The 21,921-nt window shown below is 43.5% G+C and overlaps 1 protein-coding gene across 3 annotated transcripts in view; it reads right to left on the minus strand.

The window, feature by feature from the left end:
- The window catches only part of TMEFF2 (transmembrane protein with EGF like and two follistatin like domains 2), a 172,951-nt gene that overhangs the window by 43,883 nt on the left and 107,147 nt on the right, over nucleotides 1-21,921 (minus strand). The window contains exons 6-7 of one of the 3 annotated variants that reach the window (XM_073306223.1): nucleotides 5,088-5,236; nucleotides 3,612-3,671 (exon numbers count right to left, since the gene is read on the minus strand). In XM_073306223.1, coding sequence (XP_073162324.1) covers nucleotides 3,612-3,671; nucleotides 5,088-5,236 — 209 coding nt within the window. Of the gene's footprint in view, nucleotides 1-3,611; nucleotides 3,672-5,087; nucleotides 5,237-8,411; nucleotides 9,061-9,433; nucleotides 10,093-21,921 lie in introns of those variants that run through there. The other 2 variants (XR_012154338.1, XM_073306224.1) reach the window with 2 other exon arrangements.

The raw sequence follows: 21,921 nt of genomic DNA on the forward strand, positions 1-21,921 counted from the left end.
ATATTTAAGTTCAGAAAAGAAGCCAGATCCTCAGCTGGTGTAAATTCATGTAGCTCCATTGAAGTCAATGAATCTATACCAAATTACATTGGTGGAAGACCTACCCTAACAGGCAAGTCATCTACTGGAACCCATATGACTTCAAATCAGAAAAGAAGTCACCAGGGATTAGTTATGAATTATAGCTAGATAAATATTATTGCATGAGAGCTATCCAGGACAACCCCACCGTTTCCACAAATGTAGGGACTCAGATTCAGTGCATGTCTTCCGGGGAGTTGGAACAACGTAGGAGCTGCAGCTCCATGACCTTATTTCTTCTGCTCTGGGATACTACTGAAGATTTGCCCGTGAGGAAAATGACTCTTTTTTATTGATCTTCTTCTCTCCTTGGACATCACTCCTCTCTCCTTTCCACAAACCCCAGTCCCTTCCACTTTCTGTAATGTTCACTCTAGTATCCTCACAGAATTCTCTGCAGTTTTTGATGCTCACAGACTTTCTCCAATACCCCTTTGTTTGTTTTTGCCTCATCTTTGCCCCTGCCGCCTGCAAAACAATTCAGCATCACCTTCTTCATCATCTCTAACCTGTCCTCTAATCTCCAGCAACTTGTTGCTGCTATTGATTTTCTTCTCAGGACTACTACTCCATTTCTGTGCTCCCCAAAGGGAAATTATCATGACTTTCCTGACCAACATCTAGCCGTTGGTCTCCCTTCTATTTCTGATTCCATGGTATCTTCTGTGGTCCTCCCTCCCATCCGCCCCCCAATGACCTATACTCACAACCCACCTCGTCCTGAATGGCCCTCTCCCTTGCTGCCACTGCTATTTTTCCCCTCTTCCTAATCCTCAGCCTCTCTTTCCTCCATCTCTTTCCCTTGTTGTTACAGCTGAGCTGGTTTTTACTTAAGTGCACTTCTTTTGTTCAGACACCAGGTCATGTGGTTCACTGCCATGCTAATGCTAAATTACTAGAGGCTAGCAGACTTGGATAGGCTAGCGCACCATTTTAAAAGGAGCCACAGGCCTTAATTCTCACCTGAGAACCTCCACCGCTCTCTTCAGGTCTCAAGCAAGGAAAATAGAGGATTTAACACAACAATATTGCTTGTCCTTATTTCTAATTGAAAAGAAATCATTTTAGCCCAGCTCTGCTTCTCCCCAACCTATCACAAGATTCAACCTTAGCCTTGCCTGTGTCTTAAGAAAACCGATTGCCAACTTAGAGGGGAAAGCTTGCATCAATCAAAGCTTTTGGGGCTGACTCTGTAGAGTTTTCCTTTTATTACCTCTGCCCCCGTCCTTCTTGGAAAAGCTCCTTGAGAAAGGAAAAAATATGGGGCATTGTGCATTTTGGCTCCTTCTCTACCAAAGTGAACACACTGTGTCCTCCCTTCATGTTGTTTAGGTTCCACGGTTACTAACCAGTGCTCCTCAAGCTCATTGTGCCATAATCTGGCCCTGTATATTTTTTAAATCTCAATACATCACTTTTAAAACTGGAATGGAATAAACATTTTCTAACTGTGTGGCTTACCGTCCATGCAGAATAACCACCCAGTATGGATCCTCACCCTAGATTACCAATTGGTAACTAATGAACAGTGAACACTTTCTAACATACATTCCAAGTAGCTTTGGACCAATTTTCTAAATTGCTGTCACTGAGGCCCTCTTCCTTAGCTACTTTTATTAATCACCAGGAATTTATCCCTAGGAAATATCAAAGTGACTATTTGTTGTGGGTAAGAGCTGAGATTATTCAATTTGGACAGCTGTTCTAGGGTGCAGGTTTGAAAACATACCAAGAGATTTGTAGTAGTGTAAATAATATAAAGAGCTCATATTTTCAATATTTACAAGTCAGATTTTATCTAGACCCTTAACCACTTTTGAGGAGTTCCAGGAGCAAGCTGGAACAAAAGATTTAATTTCTAAGATATATACAATTTTGACTGAAAAAGATGTTGACCAGAAAACAATACAGATGAAAAGGTGAGAGAGAAATTTGGATAAAGAAATTGATCTAATGAGTGTCTCTCTGTATGGGCTAGATGATACACATCTTCAGTTTGTATTACTCAAAGAATTTTTTAAATGAAATATTTAATTTGACTCCAGTTAAGATCCATCATCTTTTTTGCTATTAGGGAGGCGCTCTGTTGGAAGAGTTGCAGGGAAAAGGGTACATACATGCACATCTGGTGGTTGGGTTCAGGAATTAGATGGCTTTGAAAGAAAATTATTAAAGAGATTCATCTTTTGACAAAATGCCAGCTTCCTAGAGATCCTCCGACCTGCTTACTTAATGAGCCAGTAAATGATCTAAATTTCTAACAAATGACAAATTAATTTATTTTTTATAGTTAGTTGATAGACTTTGTATTGCACACAACTGAAAAAATGTGAACCATCCTCCTATGGAATTGTGTATAGTAACATATAGATTCTCCTTATTATGGAAAAGCTTTCATACCAAGTACATGCCCAAGGGAAGCACCAAAAAGAGGGTAGATAGTTTGAAATGTTATCAACCTTTTTAGCGTATGCAGAGGAGGAGTGCTTCCCAGCCAGCAAGCAAGAATCTTTAGCCAGGTTCTGGCTATTAATCTGATCTTGAATAAGTAATGTACAATATAGTTTTAACATTTTATTGTAACTTCGCCTTAATAAAAAGTTTTACAAAATTTTACTAGTAAAAATTATAAACCGCTAAGAGATAAACTGTATTTCATCTTCACTGCACAGCATATCAGTGGGGGTAAACCTGGCATTCAGAGCTTTGTAGCTCAACAGTACTCCCTTGTAAAGATCTATTTTCACAATATAAAAAAACACAAGCTTAAGCAATTATACATTGCTTGCCACATTTTTAACAGGAACACTCCAAATGCTTCTATTCACAGTTCTAACGTCAAGCTGTGAACATTTGCACAAAAGCCACTCATAAATTAATCCTCCTAGTAAGAAGATTTGAAAAAGAAAGATGTTCACCCAAAACAAAATTCGATAAACCCTACATAACATTTACATGTTTTTAATTTAAAATGTTATATCACGCTACGTAGCCATTAATTTTTACTGGAGCGTATAAATAAATTAAAGCCATTTATCATTTTTTAAAATCTATTATAAATACCTTATTAACTTTACATTCAAACACAGAGATAATATCAATTCTAGCAGCATCTGATGACGCAGCATATATTGTATTTTTGGGAGGAGCTATACAAAACTATTGGTTTTCACTTAATCATATTCAGGTGTTCTGACAACAATTTGCAACATTTGGTTCAGTGTGAAAGCTGTACTGATTTCCACCAATACTTGCTGCCGGGGCAAGCATTCTGCAATGTTAACTAGTCTCACTGTCAATACAGGCTTTTTTTTTTTTTTTTGCCCCAGAGTGTTTGTACATTAGTGATGATGAGACATTTGATAAAAAGAGAGGCAGTTTTCAGATTACCCCCCCCCCGCACAAATAAGTAAAAAAAAATTAAAGATTACTATACTTACAGTTTTGCAAACATAGGGGAAACTGTTCTCGCCCCAAAGATTTTGCCAATTGTACTTCTCATATTACTGATATTATAATAGGAATCTTACCTGCATAATCCGTTCTTGCATAATGTCCATCTTCAGACTTTGTGGTGGTAGTTGTGTTATCTGTGTTAAAAGAAATACAATGTGTTGCTTTGACGTTTCCTGCTGCTTTTGTAAAAGAGAGGCCAATCCTGTAAGTCTCAGAGTGTAAGCAAGAAGTCCCTGCACCTATGCAGAGCTCCACTGACTTCAAGGAAGCTGTGTATGGGAGCAAGAATCTGACTGCAAGTGTCAATTGCAGGATCAGGGTCTTTGGACTGATTCACCCCATGCTGAGACACAAAGCTGCCATTCCAGGAATAACATTTGTCTAACAATGTCTAACTGGATCTAAAAAGATCCAGTTATAGTGAGGTGTGATTTCCTCATTGTTTTAAATAATCCGGACCTGGTGATAATCTAATCTGAAAATGGTGAACAGGAAAGGAGGGTTCATTTTAAATAAATATTTTATAGGAATATAAATAGAATGTGTTTAATATGCAGGTTTAATAGGGCTCTGTAAATAGATGTGTTTAGGATTTATAGTTCAGAAGCAGAGGAGGGCAGGGAGCTATTAAGGATCCTGTGACTCAATGGCCATTTTATTTACAGAGACTATTTAAAACCATATTTTCCCCATTTTTATCTTGAGCACAAAATAGGCTTTTTGAAAATCAACTCAATGGTTACGCTGGCACACACATGAAATAGTGCCAGGTGGCTCTGAATCCTAATTCTAAACCTTGAATGCAGCCAGGTGAACAAGAATCACCAAGTTATTTCCTGAAAGGACATATGCCTTTCTGCTGGGAAGAGGAGGGTTGCCATATTCATTAGGCTGGGCTCTGTGACTTTGGCATCATGAAGATCCAGATGACACAACAAACAATGGTGATTACATAGGCTCCACTAAAGATACTGGGCCAGAGCCTCTGATCCAGTGGCACAAGGCAGCCCTCAAGCAAGATTCCTCATATGCAGGAGAATCCCTATGAGGCTTGGAACTGTAATGCTGCCTCCCTTCTAACCTCCAGCACAGACGGTGTGGCTGGGGGAAGGGGGTGTGACTGGGCTGTTCCTTTTGCCACAATGATGCTTAGGAGCTGGAACTGCCTCTTGGGGCTACAGATATGAGACATACACAGCCGCCTTAATGCTATAGAAATTTGTGCTGGGGCCTGTTCTAGGGCTGAAGGGCCCCAGAATGGGGCACCGGGAGCGGGAGCAAGAAGGTTGCAAAAGTTGCTTAAAGCCACCTTTGCACATGTCTCTCTAGGGCTGCACCAACCAGAGCTCAGCCACAGCTCAGATATGAAGGCCAGTATTTCCAAACCTGTAATCAACAAAATTCCCTCTCCACCAGACCGCATCCTACACTGTAAATTAGAAGAGTCTATTGAAAATGTAAGAAGTGCCTAATAGCAAGCCAGCCCTAGTTCTTATTTTTGCACAAAAATTGAAAACATTATTTGAAATGAATTTTGCTCTGAGCATTACCTTGACATCGACCCAAAGACATGACTTCAATTTTCTCCTGTTTCTGGCATGATGCTTCTTTGATTTGACATGCATTATCATAGGATTTCCCATCAGAAGCACAAAGAGGATTGAAGTTGGTCTGAGAACAGTCAATGTTGCACACGCACCTGAACAGATTAAAAACAGGCTAATGTAAGAAAGCTTTCTCATGACATCCTAGATAAAGCACAAAAATAAAGACGGCTTGGAGGGTTTCCATGGCTGTACAATAAAGATTGATGGAATGAAACTGGAAAATTCTGGTGAAGGGCTGTTTGTGGTTTTGGATTGGAATGAAATGCCAGGAAAAAAGTGAAAGAGAAAGAAAGCAAAGAAAAATGAAAAGGCAAACAACTGGACTTCTAAAACTAAATTAAAGCATGCACTACTGTAAAATAAATTACATACAGGCAGATCCTCAGCTGGCGTGAGCTGGCATGGTGCCGATGAACTCTGTAGAACTATGACCAGCTGTGAATCTGACCCATAATATATCACATTATATATGTACATATTTATTTCAATTTGTGATTATATATAAACATTTATAATATTTATCCCAGACTGTAGGCACCTTTGACATAATTAAAGATACATTGGCATAAAAGATAATGCTATAGCTTCCCTCAGCCTAAAGCCAGAAAATAAAGTAAATAACCAAACCCAGACATATTCTTTTCTCATTTATAAAAGCATCATGCTGGTATCTCCTGAATCTGTATGTTGTATGGCTCATAGGCAATTCAGTGTTAGCATGACCACAGATGGATACTATTTTAACTCTTCCAGGATGCACAGACCAGGACCCACCAACTCAAAGCAGCATCAGACCCTGCCATAACAACAGATGCACAAATCTTTCTCCACTGCTACATTGATCCACACCTACTCTCCCCCAAGATGCCTTTCAAGATCCATGGGTCCTACATATACCTATTACAACACGTGGCACACCTAATCCACCACACTTCAAAAACAACTATGTGGGTAAAACCAGACAATAACTGTGCTCTCAAATGAACTAATACCAAAAAATGATAGAAGACAAAAAACACCCTATCACCTGTGGGTGAACACTTTTCACAGAATGATCACTCCATATCTGACCTCTCAGTCCTCATCCTCAAAGGAAACCTGCACAACACCTTCAAAACATGAGTCTGGGAGCTCAAATTCATAACTTCGCTAGACGCTAAAATTGTGGTCTTAATAAAGATACTGGATTTATGGTTCATTACAACAATCTATAACCCACTAACCCCCTCATTTGTCCTGTGATTGGAGAGATGTTACCTGGCCACTTCACCTCAAATGGTCTTTTATAATGTGTGTTAACTACTTACGCTAAACAATCTGTTCCACCTTGTATTTAGCTATGACACTGATTGTATCTTTCCTAGAAGAGCTCTGTGTGGCTCATTCATCCATAGAAGTCAGTCTGATAAAAGATATTGCCTCACCCACCTTGTCTCTCTAACTCTTCCAGTGTCAGGGAGGAAGCTGTGCACAAGACATAACATTTTCAAAAGGGACCGAGGAGCCAAAGTCTCGTTGACTCTCAATGAAACTAAGAGTATGTCTACACTAGCAGAGTTACAGTGCCGGCAGTTACAGCACTGCTCAGAAGGCGCTGAAGGGAAACCGTTGTTCACACTGCCAGCTGCCTGCGCAATAGCATGTTCACACTTGCGGCACTTGCAGCGGTATTCAGAGTGGTGCACTCTGGGAAGCTATCCCACAGAGCATCTCTTCTTCTTCTGCCACTATGAGTTGTGGGAAGGTGGAGGGAGTCGCGGAGCATCCTGGGTCCTGTCTCAGTGCCTTATGATGCATTGCTTCACATCCCAGCAATCCCTGTGCTTCTGTCTGCATTTGGTGCCATCTTCCAACGGTTTGTGTACTGCGCGCTCTGCCTCTTCGGTCTGCAGGAATGGATCCCGCACTGTTGACCAGTATGCTGCTCTCTCTGACTGACACATCACGAATGGCAGTGGAGTTATTCCTTAAACTACAAAGGCAAGAGGAGTGCAACATTGATCCCGCCACGCATAGTAGTTACAACACGAGATTGCTTATGGCATTCACGAAGGTGCTGACCACAGTGGAACGCCACTTTTGGTCTCGGGAAACAAGCACTGAGTGGTGGAATCACATCGTCATGCACATCTAGGATGAGGAGCAGTGGTTGCAGAACTTTCGGATGAGAAAAGCCACATTCATGGGACTGTGTGATGAGCTCGCACCAGCCCTGCGGTGCAAGGACACGAGAATGAGAACTGCCCTGCAGTTGGAGAAGCACGTGGAGATTGCACTGTGGAAGCTGGCTACTCCAGACTGCTACCGATCGGTCATCAACCAGTTTGGAGCAGGAAAGTCGACTGTTGGACTCATGTTGACGGAAGTGTGCAGGGCCATTAATCGCATCCAGCTCCGAAAGACTGTGACTCTGAGCAATGTGTGTGACATTGTAGATAGCTTTGCACAAATGGGCTTCCCTAATTGCAGAGGGGCGATAGATGGCATGCATATTTCAATTCTGGCACCAGATCACCTAGCCACCGAGTACATTAATCGGAAGGGGTATTTCTCTATGGTTCTCCAGGTGCTTGTGGATCACTGTGGGCGTTTCATGGACATTAATGCAGGCTGGTCTGGAAAGGTGCATGATGCAAGCATCTTTTGGAGCAGTGGCCTGTTCAGGAAGCTGCAAGCAGGGATCTTCTTCCCAGACCAGAAGATCCCTGTGGGGAAGTCGAAATGCCCATTGTGATCCTCGGAGACCCTGCCTACCGCTTAATGCCGTGGCTTATGAAGCCATACATGGGGCACCTTGACAGCAGCAAGAAGCAGCTCAACAACAGGCTGAGCAAGTGCAGAATGACTGTTGAGTGTGCTTTTGGCCATTTAAAGGCCCGCTGGCGATGCCTACTTGGGAGGCTGGACCTGGCTGATGACAATATTCCTATGCTTATAGCTGCGTGCTGTATGCTCCATAATATTTGTGAATGGAAGGGTGAAAGCTTCACTCAGGGCTGGACCACTAAGGCTCAGTGCCTGGAGGCTAAATTTGAACAGCCAGAGACCAGGGATATTAGAGGGGCGCAGCGTCAGGCCATAAGGATCAGGGATGCTTTGAGGCATCAATTTGAAGCTGAAAGCCACTAATATTTATTACTATGCTCGGGAGTGCAGTGCTTGTAATGCTGGGAGGTGATTGTGCAGACGATGCACTAGGAAGGTTTAAGAAAATTGCCTGTTGCTTTGCAGGGCTCTGTTTGTTTTCAATTAATAGAATAAAGACTGTTTTCAAACCAACACAATTCTTTTATTAAAAAACAACAACCAGAAGAGAGAGAGAGACAAACAAACACATGAACACTGAGTGGCTGGGGGAAGGGAGGGTCCAAGGAATAGGTGGGGTCCAGGGATCATATCCAACCTTCTTCTTTGGAGTACAGTGCAGCAGGTACTGTACTTCAGTAGGGCTAAACTGCAGAGGGATGGGTGTTGAGTGCAGTGGGTGGTGGGAGTCCGCAGTGCTGGACTATGAAGAGAGTGGGAAAACGTGGGTACAGACTGGAGCCAGGAGGTTCACAAGAGTGTGTTGATGGTGTCTGGGGGGCGCACAGGGAAGAGTGTTGTGAAAGTGGCTGCAGGGGAGGGCGGGCATGGAGCTCCTCAGTTTGCAGTGCTAGTAGCGCCTGGAGCATGTTCGCTTGGCACTCCGTAACGTTTAAGAGCTGCTCCGTGGCTTTGTTCTGGCATGCCGCGTTCTCCTTTCGGTCCCTCTTCTCGCTGTCCTCACACTCCTTCTATTCTTGTTTTTCAGCCGCAGCGTGCATTATGACCTCACACAGAAACTCCTCCTTAGTTCTTCTTGGCCGCTTTCAAAGTCTGCGCAGCCATTCTGACGCTGATAACAAAGAGGGATGCTGGGCTCCCAAGGTCATATCTGTGAAGACAAAATGCAACCTTTTACAGAAGCAGACCAGTGATTCAGTGAATTAAAACACAGCCACTATTCACATACCTGTCACTAACTGGCTGACCTCAGGCAAGCACACATGAGTCACAAGACCCCCAAAACGGTGAGCAGCTGCTCTGCCAAAGAACCTGCTGCAGCAGATTCCCAGTATCTTCTTAATTTTTTCATGGAGATCTCTGAGGCAGATTCCCGTGAAGTGAGGGAGTCCGTCAACACCCTGTTCCGCTGCTCAGACTAGGCATGTGGTGGTACGCACATCATACAGACACAAGCCTGCTTTCTGCAACCCTCCTGCCCCCAACAACTCACTTCAGCGATTCCCAAAATCAAAGCCACTTACCAGGAGCCTCCTCTCTTGTTTGTGCTTTGCCAAGATCTGACAGCTGTGACTGGCTAGCCTCCTCAGGGGTAGGGAAGAGCTCCTGGCTGCATGCATCTCTGACCTCCGAGTTGTCCTCTGACTCTGGGTCCCCCTCCCCCTCCACATCCTTGTCCAAGATTTCCTCCTCCTGGCTTGGTCCACTCTTGACTAGCACGCAAGCCAATGAAGTATCCACAGTGGACTTCACAGTGGAGGTGGGGTTGCCACCGAGTATCATGTCCAGCTCTTTGTAGAACTGGCAGCTCATGGGCGCAGCACTGGAGCGGTGGTTTGCCTCCCGCGCCTTGTGGTAGGCGTTCCACAGCTCCTTCGCTTTGATCCTGCACTGCAATGTGTCCCGGTCATGGCCCCTTTCTGTCACGCATCGTGAAATCTGTCCACAAGTATCATAAGTCCTATAGCTGGAATGCACCTGGGACTGCACGGCCTCCTCTCCCGAAATGCTGATGAGGTCCAGCAGCTCGGCATTACTCCAGGTGGGGGACTGCCTGGTGCGTGGAGCAGGCATGGTGACCTGGAAAGATGCACTGAGACCACTGCAAGCATCACGGAGCAAACAGGAAGGGGACTTTCAAAATTCCCAAGGAATTTACGGGGTCAGGATGATGGTTGGTCACCTGAGGGCAGAACAGTAGAGTTCAAACCGATGACCAAAGAGGCAAGAACAGACATTGTGGGACACCTCCTGGAGGCCAACTGCAGCTCTGTAATCGACCAGGGTGTCTACACTGGTGACCGCAGCGCTGTACCCCCAGCGCAGAAAGCTCTACACCTCTCCTTGGGGTGGTTTTTTTACAGCACTGCAACTGTGCAGTTTCTGCGCACTAAGTGGCTTGGCAGTCTGTACACCTTGGGAGTTACAATGCAGAAAGCTGCTTTCCTGTGCAGAAACTTGCCAGTGTACACAAGGCCTAAGCTCCAATAGTGCCTAAATCACTTCTGAAAATGGCATTTAAGAGACTAAGGGCAAATCTACACTTAAAACGCTGCACTGGTGCAGCTGCACCGACCTAGTGCTTTAACAAAGGTGCTCTAAGCTGACGAGAGAGAGCTCTCCAATCAGCGTAGTTAATTCACCTCCCCGAGAGGCAGCAGCTAGGTCAGCGGGAGAAGGTCTTTTGTTGACATAGTGCTGTCTACATTGGGGGGGGAGGGTTACGTCGGTATAGCTACTTCACTCACACCCCTGGACTTTTCACACCCCTGAGCAAGGTAATTATACTGATATAGGTCTGTTGTGTAGAGCAGACCTCAGTTATTTAGGCACTTCTGAAAAATGTATCCAAAATCTTTTTTCACTAGTTACAATCAATCTCAGGAAACATGTCAGAACAGCTCGTGACACATTTTTGAGGCTTGGTTTGGTTTTGTCACATGATCTGTCACACAGTATTGGTCATAGCTCCCTATTTAGCTGAACCTGCCATGTGGTTCAGGAGAGTCAGCATCTTGACTTTTCTGAGTGGCAGTGTGTCCTGCCTCTGAGCCAATCAAAACACCGACTGCCGATTTCCTAGTATTTAAGGTTCTAAGGCGCACACTAATTACTAGGACACCCCGAGGAATAGCCTCGTTAGAAGCAGGTCTGTTGCTTTGTGATGACAGATGTCTACTGTCTTTGTCTGTTTATTGAGGCCACACTTTAACTGGCTACTGCCTTCTTGAATCCCTTCATTTATATAGCCTAGGAATTGCCTTCATTTTCCACTACTTCCAATTTTAATAAGTCTCACATTTATTATTAGTAAACCATGTTAGAAGGGAGACACAGCTCCATGAGAATGATCAGGGTTCTCTTCTGATCTGACTTCAGTGGGAGTTCAGTGCATTGAAGAGTTGCAGACTGAGCTCAAAATGGAGATAGTCAAGCACATTAGTAACAGAGGTCGTTGCCAGAGGTGAAAGTAAGCCGGTCCGGTCCTGTGTACCAGTAAGAAAGCTGGTACACAGCCGACCGTACTGGCAGGGCCACTGATGTGAGGGGGAGGGCAGCTGCCCCAGGGCCCTGGAGCTCCAGGCTCCCGGCCGCCGCTGCTACCGTGCCACTGGCCGGTGCCCCGGGCCCTTTAAATTGCCTCTGGAGCCCTGGGCGGCGCAGGCCGGGCAGCTCTGAAGGGCTGGGTGGGGGAGTCTGGCCCCAGCCCCGCCCCGGGGCCCCAGAGCGGCTCCCCTTCCTGCCACCTTGCCCAGGACCCTGGCTGCCCTGCGTACCGGTAAGTCCCTGAAGTTACTTTCACCCCTGGTGGCTGCACATTCGGAAATGAAATGGGCAGTTCTCCAAATAAGGTATCTTAATTAAGGGTCTGTAGCCAGACACATGGGGGCCAGCTCAGAGCTGCAGCCAGGTTTCCCCAACATTTGTTAACTTCCAACTCAAGAAGTTCTGTATGTGGATCTTAGAGAGCTGCCGCCGCCGTCAGGTCTAATTAACCAGACTTGAACAGTAAGAACAGGCTCTCAAGGAAGCAATTGTGAGAGAGAGACAGAGACCAGCGTGCAGTTTGATCACAGAGTGCAACTGCTGAATTTGAAAGGAGGGATTCATCTGACATATCAACTCCGCATCAAGACAAACATATGGACATGGAACCTCTGAGATATTAATATAGAGGGGAATCAGAAGGAATCAGCTGAGTCACTGCTCAGCCACAGAAGTCAGGAGGAGGCCCACTTCTCTCCAGTATTCTTCCCCAGGGCAAGCACCTCCACTGTTCAAAGACAGAGCAGCAGCATCCCAAGCACAGGACTGCTGTTTGTTTCCTTTGCTTCTCTTGTCTCATGACCATCACTGATGTCATGATGCTTGTCAGCAGCAGCAAAGGCATGCTGATAGTCCTGTGACTGCATACAATACACAGATGAGCTTCAGTAATGCCTACAGAAACAACAGTGGGATTCTGCTTGCGGACTATGCCAATGGTCTAACCCTGCAGCTGCCGTAGCTCTTCTGAGTATGTGATTGTGATTATACTGTCCTCTAAACTTTTCCTGCTCTTTTGATCCTCCTGCCTCTGATACAGAGTGATGCTACTGAGTCTTTATCTCCTGCCTACCAGCAGGGCCTAAATCCCATAATGCCGACCTCACAGTTCTCATCTTGCAAAGTTAAGGTCATGACAATGCTGCCACAATTTCCTGGCACCCTCATTCATTAACTTTTACACCCCATTCCAAGTCAATCCACCTCACACTCACCACAGAGATGGGGACCACCTGCCAGACTATTGAGAGTGTACGTGTGGGTGCCCAATGCGACAGCGTTGGTGGAAGAAACTTGGACACAAACAGAGGCTATGTCTACACTAGAGACCTTACAGTGGCACAGCTGTACTGATGCAGTTTGTGCCTCTGTAAGATCTCCCGTGTTGACAGGAGATCTCTCACCCGACAACATAATTAACCACCCCCAACGAGTGGCAGTAGCTATGTCGGAGGGAGAACATCTCCCACCAACACAGTGTTGTGCACACTAACATTTATGCCTGGGAAACTTGTGAATGTGCCGTTTCCAAGGAGTAGATAGTACATGTGATCTGTTGCACAAACTGAAGTTGAAGTAATAGAGCAGTGACGAAGCTGCTCCTCATTACTCTCCTTGGTTTGTGCCTGAGACAATGGTCTCAATAGAGATTTTCTTTTCAGACTCCCATTACTCAAAAAAGGGCAAAATTGAGTCTCCTGAAATTTTCCTAAAATGTTCACAATGTGTGGAACTCTTCAGCCCCAAAGGAGGGAAAGGATGAAAATACAGGATTATAAATGAAATGATTTTGTAACCTTAACTATAGAATTCGCTGTTAAGTGAACAAAACAATTAATCTAAAGCTCATTATTTACATTTTACTTTTCTTGCTGAAATATTATACATAAAATAGCTTGAAAAAAGATTGCATTCAGTTACATACATACAAGTCCTGATTTCCTCAGACACTAGTGTAAATCAGGAGCTAAGCCAGTGTCAATAAGTAGAAATTCTGTCTTGTATCTGAACGGTACTAATGTACATATAAAAAGAAAAAATTGGTCAATTTCATAAAAACTTTCTTATCATATAATAGGAACATTTTACTCGACTAAAATATTTACTTCCCCAGTAAAAAATACACATCTTAGGAAGGTCTTGCTCCTTTTAGTAAATTCTAACTCATTCTAGGAACTATTTACTGCTGAAGTAATCTGGATTTTTTCCACACAGCTCCTCTATTTGCATTTCAGACGGTACACAATGAACCATATGTTCCCTGTGGTAATAACAATTCAGACAGAGCTTAAATTCTCCAGCTTTTCATATAAAAATGGAGTATAGGTTAGTATACCTTCGGACTTCAAGTCCAGAGAAAATAAAGTTCATGAGAAAATGATGAAAAACAGGGATATGCTATAGGGAAGGACTATTTGACTACATATAAAATTTCCAAAAATGCCCAGGTGACTTAGGAGCCTATGTTCCATTTTTATAAATGGCCTAGTGATGTAGAAGCCAGAATTTTGAAGGTGTTTAGGGACCCAAAGATATAGATAGGTGCCTAGTAAGATTTTCAAAAGTGCCTAGATACCTAACTCCTATTGAAATCAACTGTAGGTCCTCTTTAATTTATGGTATTCCTTTTACTATGTAAATGGTAACATTCTACTACTACACATTTTAAACCAGAGAAACATGTAGATTCCCAACTATTTCACTGGGACCAAGCCCAAAAAGTCAAGAATAGTTTAAGAGAATTCTGAAATACAGAGGAAAGGGACCTTTGTTCTAGTAGAGATATCTTATCTAATCTATGTATATACATCCACACACACTGCATCATTATATATAATATTGCTCAGTAATATAAAAAACAAAAGTATTAATGTCACTTTGCATATTCAGGGATAGATTAAGGAATGGGTGCTGGGGCCATAGATGAAGATGATTTAGCTTCCTGATGCAACATACATGCTAAATGAGACCCAGCTCTATTAAAAAATATTGAGACAATTCTGAAGTCCTTGCTGGAACAAAACTCCCAATGAAGTCAATGGGAATTCTGCCTGAGAAAGATCTAAGTATAAACTTCAGGACTTGAACCTTTGTGTGAGGGCCAAGGTGCCGTACGTATAAAGTCCTGGGCCATGGCACTTTTCCACTTTCATTGGTCCTACAATGCCCATATTTCATATCCTATCCAAATGCTTTTCTTCTCTCGCACTGGATCTGTAACACTTGATTTTTCAGGCTCCAAACTGGCCAACTTTTGTTTCTCTCTCCCAAGGGAAAATCAAATTGGTCCAATCCATTTCAATGGTGGCTGTATCTGTCTCAAGACCTTTTAACAGGATTCTCAAGGTTTCCCTGCGCTTCCTCTGTTTGAGGCTGAGAGGAATGCCTATTGCTGTGTAAGGAAGTTACTGAATGGCTGTGCGTCTAACCGCAGACCATGCCAATACAGCAGTTTCCCAGTCCCCAAGGCACTTCAGGATGTCTCTAATTTTAAGTAATTTGATCATTTGACCATTTTATCATCATGGCTATGACTTCCAATTATAGCTATATCAATAAATCTATTTCATTTCTGTACTACTAATTATAGTGTTGAGGAAAACGTGGTAATATAAAGGCTGACTGTGCTTTCCTCCGGCTCAAGAAGCCATGAGAAGGTCAATGATCTCTCCCAGGGCTCACTGGGTGAAACTCTACCCAAGAGCACACATCAAGTACATGCGCAACATTTAAATATGCCTTCTGCGGTAAGAAAAACAGCTTTAAAACCAGCTGTGGGAAAGGTGCAATTCCAAGATGGCAGCTGATATTATATGGGCTTTGTGAAGAAATAAGAAATCCTCAACTCAGTCTATGGATCCACAACACTTTTCAAGTGAAGGTCTCATACTTCAGAAGATTAAAAATAGTTTACAGTGTCAGCTATTTTGCAAACACTGCTTACTTTGTCCCTGTCTAATCTTCTGGGTCAGTGCCATGTTTTCTGATGAATTCTACTTTTTGATAGGCTTATTTTATTTCCCTTCCTATCATTATATCTAGCTGCAGCTTGACACCCAGCATTTCATTTAATTATTTTACTTTTGTTGGATGGTATAATTGGGTGATCGCTAAAGCAAAAAACTAACAGAACTGCCAAGCTGAAGCGATTTCTGACCAGTCAGCGAGATTTTGGACTAAGCTCTTAAGCAGCCCAGAGTTTTGATGTTGCAATCACCACATTGTGAGGACATAAAGTCAGCCAAAAGCTACTTTAGGAGGAAGTCCATGGTTGCAAGTGATGTTGGGTAATGTAGAGGAGAAGCCCACTGGATTATATGTGGGAGACTAGTAATAGCTTGAGGCAGGCATGATGCTGGTAAGCTCGATACAAGCTTCCCTATGCAGTTATACCTACACAGCTTGCTTCTGAGCTGAAAGGTGACAGCTCCATTCCTGAATCTCTCTGAGGTCAGCACTAACCATTGTATCAAATTGCCACTATTGGATATGGATGAATTTAGGATGCTAATTGCCAAACTAATTTTCTACCTGTGAAATTTGACACCCCACCAAGAAATGAAAGGCATTGGCAAGGGTGATGGCCCCTGACTTCCCCTTTCAAACTTTTGTAGATACAGCCCTCCTCATTAAATTAAATATTATTTATTGGGCACTGAGAAAGTCCTTGCCTGTGTAACGAACAGGGAGAAGGCCGCAATGGAACGGATCAATGGCCATGGAGGACTGTCACTGAAAGGCACTATGGTGGAAGTATAGTTTAAGGAGGGGTATGAATAAAGAGAGGGCAGTAGTTTGTCCAGAAGGAACAGGAGACTTGTCTATTTTAATTTCTCCCTTTACTATATGGGACTATAGCATAATCATAAGAGGGACACATGGATGATAAACGTGAACTGTGCCTTACACCTGTGTAAGGAACTGCACTCTGAAGGCAAATATTTGGACTTTGCTTTCAACAACATCATATTAAGGAATAATGAAAATTTGCTGGACAATTTCTCTGTGTAGCAAAAAGAAGGCTCTTTATGCAGCTTTGATGAGGAGGATGCAAGAAAAGGAGGAAAATACTGTTAAAATAGAGTCGGTTCTGGAGTATTTTATTCAGCATGAGCATGCAGTGACGCTTCACTATTCAACACACTTTAGATAGCCCTTCCTTACTTTAGAAATCTGAGAGCATGTTGATACTACTTCTGTTTATTAAAGATTCATATTTAGACTACATTGATCATTGGTCATTTGCTTCTGGAACCGAAGTATCAGAAAAATTCTATTTCAGATACTTGAAAATGGTACTTAATGAAAATGACTAATGCCCTGTGCTTAGCTGATTATGCAATAAATCTGCCACAAAGAGAAATTGTTGTCAATCAAGAATCAAGGCATATAACTGAACTGGCAAGGATGCAGGAACTAGAGATATGTAAATATAAATGTGTTATTATTTTTGCCAGCAAAAGTTATGATATTTGATTGCATGTGCTAATTTAGGCAAGGGTAAAATCTTGTCATCTCTATCTAGGAACACATTATTTTACAGCTGAAATTCCATCTTGGAATAAATTTAAATTTTCATGTATTTTCTCCAGGCAAAAGATATTTCATGCAGATAACACTTTTTACTCCCCTAAGTCTTCACTGGCAAAACTTTTCTTCAATTTTGCAGAAAACATTGAAAAAAACAATCACAAATTGATTTATTTTTCATAAAACAGCAAAACCTCAATTTTTCCATTACTGGGCAAAATTTATTTTACACTGCTTTAACTAAAACACATTGGCCAGAAACTCAGTTTTCTGATTTGAATGGTAGCATTTCCATACAAAAGAGAGCCCTCTGAATGTGCATATAATTTACATCTAAAACTACCATAGCAGTATATTCTGGCATAAAGATGCCAGTGATTAATGCAAAATGCCTTCTATTTCATTTTGATTCCTGCAACTCTTTTCTTTTTGGTACATGGGCGTCTTTGTTAACACTACTGCAGGAACATTGAAATACTAGCGCTATTAAAACAAACATCTGTTTCCTAGTCCAAAAGAATATATGTATTCTGCAGTAAATCAGGATGATGCATGCTTACTGTAGCCCTGGTTAACACTATACATTGCAAGTGAATTGCTCATTTTATAGTGGCACGTGTCTGTATCAGGGTACAGGTAGGGATGCTCATTTACACAAGCAGCTCTACACCTCCTGACAGTGGAACAGGTATAGGTGCCCTAGGCTACTTTACCCTTTCTAATCTACCCAATAGCAGCCATCCTCAAGATGAGCTGGCCTTGTCTGCAGCGGATTTATGTTGGTTATTGGGGTTTACATGTACACCAGCTTCAGGATTTGTCCCAAGAACAGCACTTATCCAGCAGCTGTGATGGATCCGCTAAGCAGGGAACTACGAATCCCATCAGTGCCCTCCCCACTGCATATCCCCTTCCTGCTAAGGGGAAAGGTCCGAACCAGGAAGTGGGCTAGACTCTGTTGAGGAAGCAGCACCTACATGGCAAGCCAGGCCCTGCAGAGAATCTGGGTGCAGGGGTCACATGGAGAGGCAGGAGGTGCTGAAAAGATTCCCCAGAACTGAATGTAGAACAGGCTGTGACTGCCAAATGTTACAGCCTGGTGCAAATCTGTGTGGGCTTACGGGGAAATCATAGCAGTGGGGCAGGGAGCCAGTGTAGAGGAGCCCGAGTAAGACCACTAACTGAGGCTGGCTTGGAAACCCGCAAGCTCCTATTTGCTTGAATAGAGACTCAACTGGAGAGGACACCTCAGGCGTTAGGCCTGAATAGCCCTGACTCTCAGTTGGGCTGCCCTCAGGGACCGAAACGAGAATCGCTATTTGTTCACTTTGAACTGCAGCTGTTTAAACCTCTGCACCTAGGGCATTTGCAACCCTTCCCTCTTCCTGCCAGCCCTGGTAAAAAGTTTGACTTAGCCTCGTGTCTGAATGGTTATTAGTATGCTAGTGGCACCCTAAGCATTGGGGTTCTCCATTATTGAGCAGGCTCGGTATTTATACAGCTTTCATCTACAGATCTCAGAGCACTTAATAAACAGTTAATTAACTAAGCCTCAATATGTCCCTGAGAGGTCTGTATGATTACTTATTATGCCCATTTTAGAGAGAGGTAAACTGTGGGACACAGACATTTGTGCTCTCACCCAAAGACCGTAGAAGTCAATACAGGGCTTTGGTGACTCATGAACTAAACCACTTCAGAGTCAGGAATACCACCCAAGAGTCTGGCTCATAAATGTTGTTCCTGACACTAGACAATATTGTCTGCCAGCTTACATACTCAGGTGACTTTAAAATTTTTTTGCACTATTTTCAAGCAATACTCCAAGATTTGCTTATGCTAAGAAATATATTGAAATCCCACTGTATCTTTTTAAGCTATATAATGGAGAGACTTAAAAGATATAGATGCTCCATGTCCAACAGAACAAACTTTGTTTTATTTTCCAGGCTTATGAAAAACATTGCAAAATAACATAAAATATATATTTTATAATGCCAGCATAAAAACAGCATTTGAAATTTGTTTCCAGGGTAGAGCTTTCTCCTCTTCTGCAAGATCATGAGTAAAAACAACAAAATGACTCATTTCAAATGCCTTTTTATTTTATTTATTTATTTATTTATTTTTCTTTTTGTCTTGTAGAGGCCTGTGCCAGTGGTAAGCAGTTCAGAACATCAGATTTTTGCAGTAGCTTCCCGTGATGTTTTACCTGTTTCCACTGTTCAAATGTTTGTCTTCATTAAGACTAAAAGGAGAAAAGCTTGATTCCTTAAGGGTGCAGCTACATTTCTGCATGGCATTTCAATTGCATGCTGTTATTCAAACAATTAGAAATCACACACACCATGGAAGGAATTTTCAGGACACTGCACAGAGACTGTTATTTTTATATAGTACATAATGAAAATGATTTGAAGGACCCCAAAGCATCGTAACAGAAAGAAGCACTGAATAATCAAGTGATTTTTTTGACCGCAATAGACCAAAATGCTGTTTACTGGACATATGTCAAGCTAAAATGCACTAAAATGGTGAATATATTTATTGCTACCCTGCCTTGCATATCAAAGGCAATGTAATAGAGAAGTACGGCTGTAGTACAGCGCCAGGAGCTGGAATAATAACTGTACAGCTGCCATGCTTCTGCTTTTTAATAGCAGGAAGTCTCTGGCAACTTTACGAAAAATGTATGGATTTTAAAAAAATAATTAATTATTGCAGCCTTGCATAGGTTATTTAGAAAGTGTCTGAGGCCTGATTTTGCGCACACATACACAAACTATTCTCATGTGAATAATTACATTTAAATCACAAGTTAGCTTCATTAATGGAGCTACCCCGATTTATACCAGCTGAGGATATGGCCCCACATACTTGTGTTTTTGCAGGACTGGGCTCTAGTACAGACAGCTAATGAGAACTATATAGGTAATCCACTATACAAGACACTGAAAACTGATCCCTAATTCTCATTTCATTTGTTTTGTAATGTTCTTTATCACGTTTTCAAACAAACAACCAAAAAAAACCCGCTTGCATTAAATCTTCGCCTTTGCTTCCCTCTTATAATTCAAAGTCCCATTAGAAAGCCTGCCTGCCCCGGCCTGCTCTTCTCCACCCCCACGGGGGGCAGGGTAAAGAAGCTTGGTCCTGCTGGCTGTTGCTGCAGGGCAGGCAAGGTCCCCCCTCCCTCGCCTCTTCCCCCGCCGCGAGGCAGGGGAAGAAGTGGAGCCGCAGCACACTCACTGCTCCGGGGAGGAGGTGGAGAAGAGGTGGGGACGGAGCCTTGGGGAAGAGAGGTGGAATCAGGGCATATCCCCTCCATCCTCCTGCCATGAGCCGCTTTGGGCAGGGGGCTGGGAGCACCCCCACATGACCCCAGCCCACACCCCCAGCCCTCTGCCCTGACCCCTACACCCCATGCCCTGACTCCTGCACCCTCCTCACACACCCCCAGCCCCCTGCCCTGACTCCTGCACCCCCCCACATACCCAGCCCCCACACACCCAATGCCCTGACTCTTACACCCCCCACATTCTCACCGCCACCCTGAGCACCAAATGGGAGCTCCTGCACCCACCCCCCCATTCCCACCTGCACCCTCGCAGCAAATGGGAGCTGCCCAGGTAAGCACTCAACACCCAAACCTCCTGCCCCAACCCTGAGCCCCCTCCCTCATTCTAGCTCCTAGCCAGACCCTACACCCCAACCCCAGCCTGCTCCTTCACCCCCAGCCCTCTGCTCAGTGCACTCCCATCCTCAGCTCAGTGCAGAGACAGAGAGAGAGAGAGAGGAAGAGAATGGGCTAGAACCAGGTAGAAGGTAGGTACCCACTGTAAGTGGGCAGGGCCAGGATCCCAGACTAACAGCGGGCTGAGTGGGGCCGGCAGCCGGGACCCTGGCTGGCAGGAGCCGGCGGACAGAACCCCAGACTGGCAGCGGGATGAGTGGCAGCGGGCTGAGCTGCTCAGCCCACTGCCGGTCTGTGGTCCTGGCCGCTGGCCCCACTTAGCCTGCTGCCAGTCTGGGGTTCTGGCTGCCGGCCCCTTGCCAGCCGGGGTTCCAGCTGCAGGCCCTGCTCAGCCTGCTGCCGGCCTAGGTGAATGGAAACCCAGGCTGGCAGTGGGCTGAGCGGGCTGGTGGCGTAAGATCAGTATTTTAATTTAATTTTAAATGAAACATTTTGAAAACCTTGTTTACTTTACATACGACAATAGTTTAGTTATACAGTATATAGACATAGAGAGAGACCGTCTAAAAAACCTTAAAATGTATTACTGGCACACGAAACCTTAAATTAAAGTGAATAAATGAAAGACTTGGCACACCACTTCTGAAAGGTTGCCGACCCCTGGTATACTGGATTGTATGTTAACACCTTAAGGGCACAATAAAGGTCTCATTTTATTTTTTAAAATATTGTTCCACTTTAAAGTGAACTGACAAAGTTGCGTAAAACAGCCTGTGCTGAACTGGGGGCATACAGTACACATGGAGAAACCAGATAACTACATAGCTCATGCTAGGTTTTTGAAAAGGAATGGCAAAACTAAATAAATCTGTATACTAATTTGGTAGGAATAAGAACAGTCAAATTACATGCACATCCTAAATTCAAGTATGAGCAAGTCCGTGGTGTATGAAGCACAGAGAATAAAAAATGCAATTGTACGTTTTGCCTACACTTCATGTGTCCTTCACATTGCAGCAGTCTGTGTTAAAGCACTAGCAACATTCTGCGTAAACATTCAAAATTGTCCTTTATCGCATGGATCTTTTATTGCTGTGTGCGCCTCGGACTGCTAGGACATTTGCTCATTGTATTTTGAATCCAATTAAGTAACATGAACCATTGCAGTTAGTCACCATGTTTCATATTAATTTGCAACATACAATAGAGTAAAAAGAAAAAAGTACCTAATTGTATGAAGTG

This window comes from Lepidochelys kempii, chromosome 11 (genome assembly GCF_965140265.1).
Source record: "Lepidochelys kempii isolate rLepKem1 chromosome 11, rLepKem1.hap2, whole genome shotgun sequence".
NCBI lineage: Eukaryota > Metazoa > Chordata > Testudines > Cheloniidae > Lepidochelys > Lepidochelys kempii.